Source organism: Penaeus monodon, chromosome 19, assembly GCF_015228065.2.
Source record: "Penaeus monodon isolate SGIC_2016 chromosome 19, NSTDA_Pmon_1, whole genome shotgun sequence".
Classification (NCBI taxonomy): Eukaryota; Metazoa; Arthropoda; class Malacostraca; order Decapoda; family Penaeidae; genus Penaeus; species Penaeus monodon.
Genome location: NC_051404.1, coordinates 19425685 through 19427837, shown reverse-complemented (window position 1 = coordinate 19427837; position 2153 = coordinate 19425685). Strand labels below are relative to the sequence as shown.

At 38.1% G+C, this 2153-nt stretch overlaps 1 protein-coding gene across 1 annotated transcript in view; it reads left to right on the top strand.

Annotated features, from left to right (window-relative positions):
- The window catches only part of LOC119585116, a gene marked incomplete in the record, with an annotated part of 123275 nt that overhangs the window by 120399 nt on the left and 723 nt on the right, over window positions 1-2153 (top strand). Inside the window, 5 exon segments of the mRNA XM_037933747.1 lie at window positions 1-106; window positions 301-458; window positions 565-758; window positions 1027-1172; window positions 1631-1878. Coding sequence (XP_037789675.1) covers window positions 1-106; window positions 301-458; window positions 565-758; window positions 1027-1172; window positions 1631-1878 — 852 coding nt within the window.

The following is a 2153-nucleotide window of genomic DNA, read 5'->3' as shown; positions in this document are numbered from 1 at the left end:
ACCCAGTCTGAAAAGAGAACCGGGTTCTAAGTCAACCTCAACGGCTGACAAGTCTGGCGGGGACCAAGAGGAGGATCAGTCAACCCAACGTCTTGTGCCGGAGCAGGTGTGTGTCTGTGTGTTAAGATGGCATTCTAGTTTTCTTTCATGTACAGTTTATTGTGGGTGGTGTTGTATTTTAAGTTCTATGTACATCAAGTTGCTTTTGTATGTGTCTTTACTGTGAATGTATGTGATACTTCAACTTTTCTTGTGACTGGTTATAGATGAATTGCATTTTAAATGGATGTTTAATTGCAGGTTGTTGGAGAATTCACCGGACTAGCCCCACCACACCGCGGAATTGACCAGTCACAGCTTCACCAGTCCCGATTTGGGCTGGTGTTCCAGGCTTGTATGCTGATGATTACAGTGTGTTTCCTCTTCTCGGATGTTCTGGGAGAACTGTGGAAGAACAGGTGAGGAACCTGCCATATTAGCAGTTAGGATTACTATAAATTTGAATATTTCATGATATATATATAACACTTAATGTATATTTCAAAAATATATACAATTCCACAGGGTCCCTTTGATGTCAAGAAATGCCTATGATATCATCTTCCGAGTGGTGGAACTTGGTGTGGCTCTTTGGTTCCCCTGTGTTCTGTGGAACAGTATGTCACCAGAACAGCTGTGGATCCTCAACCCGAAAAAAATCCTCAAGAAGCTAGACATTGAACGTACTCTTGAGCTTGGCCAGTCTGTCAAACCAAGAAGTAAGTGGATAAGTACAAATTATGGAATTTGTATTAATTTATAGACATTGAATATGCTACATTTTGTTCAATATAAATTCCTCCCCCCCCCCCCCACTTATTCTACCTGGAGACAAGCAGATTTGATCCAATACTCCTCTCCTTGCTGATAGTTATTAGTTTGGTGTTGTGTGAAAATTAGTGTATGTAATTCAGTTTGAATTTCTTTTCTCTTGAAAAAAATAAATAGAAAAAATAAAAGGTAATTAATTTAACACTGATTGAACAGCTGATGCTACTAGTGATGGTGGTGCAGAGTGTTGGATTTGTTATGATACGGAACGCACAGATGCTGGACCCCTCATTCAACCCTGTGACTGCCGCGGGGATGTTGGAGCCGTCCACCATAACTGCCTCCGGAAGTGGCTTATGGAGGTAGGGGCTCTTATCTGTTGTTTATGTTGAAGTACTGTTGAAGTACTGTGCAATAACTTGGGGACTTTTAGGGCATTGCATCAGTAATGGACTCCTTGTACTTGAGTTCAATGTGATGATATGTAAATATGCCATTTAATTCTGAAATGTTAGATTTCATAATTGATATTTACATAAGCCAGTATTGATAGTGATACAATATACTAAATAAGTACTTGTGATGATACATCTGTCATTGACATATTTCTCTTTTTTATTAATGCAGTAGTATTAACATTATATGCAACATGATAGTACTTCCATTTTATACTGTTGATTCAGTTATTTTAGAGGCCTAGAATTGTACAAAGAGATTTTGCCTGAAGTAGACATTACATAAGGATTATCAGGCAGTCATACAAATAACAGAATTATTAGAATTTGAATAGGAGTTTTATTATACTTCTGATGTTTTACAGTGTGCTGAGAATTCCTCTGAAAACTTGTCATGCAAAGTGTGTGGGGCTGTATATCAGCTTGAGAGAGGGAGAGCCTGGTGGATTGGACAGGGCTTTACAACACGCCATTGGCTACAGACAGCATCCCTGGTGACAGTGATGTGTGGGACCATAGCTGGTACATGGGCTGTGGTGCAGATGTATGAGAATGCCTACATCAGATCCTTGGCTGCAGGAGTCACTCTTTTGGTTATCTACGTCTGTTTGCGGTAAGTATTATATGCTTAATGTTTTTCTGGTCTGTCAATTCTTTATTGTGATTTTTTACACAGCATTTTTTGCTGTGTATTTTCCAAAATGTATATTTTTGGCAGAGGTATGAAGAAATGTAAATAGTGTTTTTTGGTTTGAATATCATTGAAATTTAAATTAAATTTAAGCAAAATAACATTATGTAAAAGCCAGACAATTGTTGCAAAAAATTCTCAAGTTTGGTAGATAATTAAAGGCATCAAACAGCAAAAGCTCCTATCTCACCTAAGTT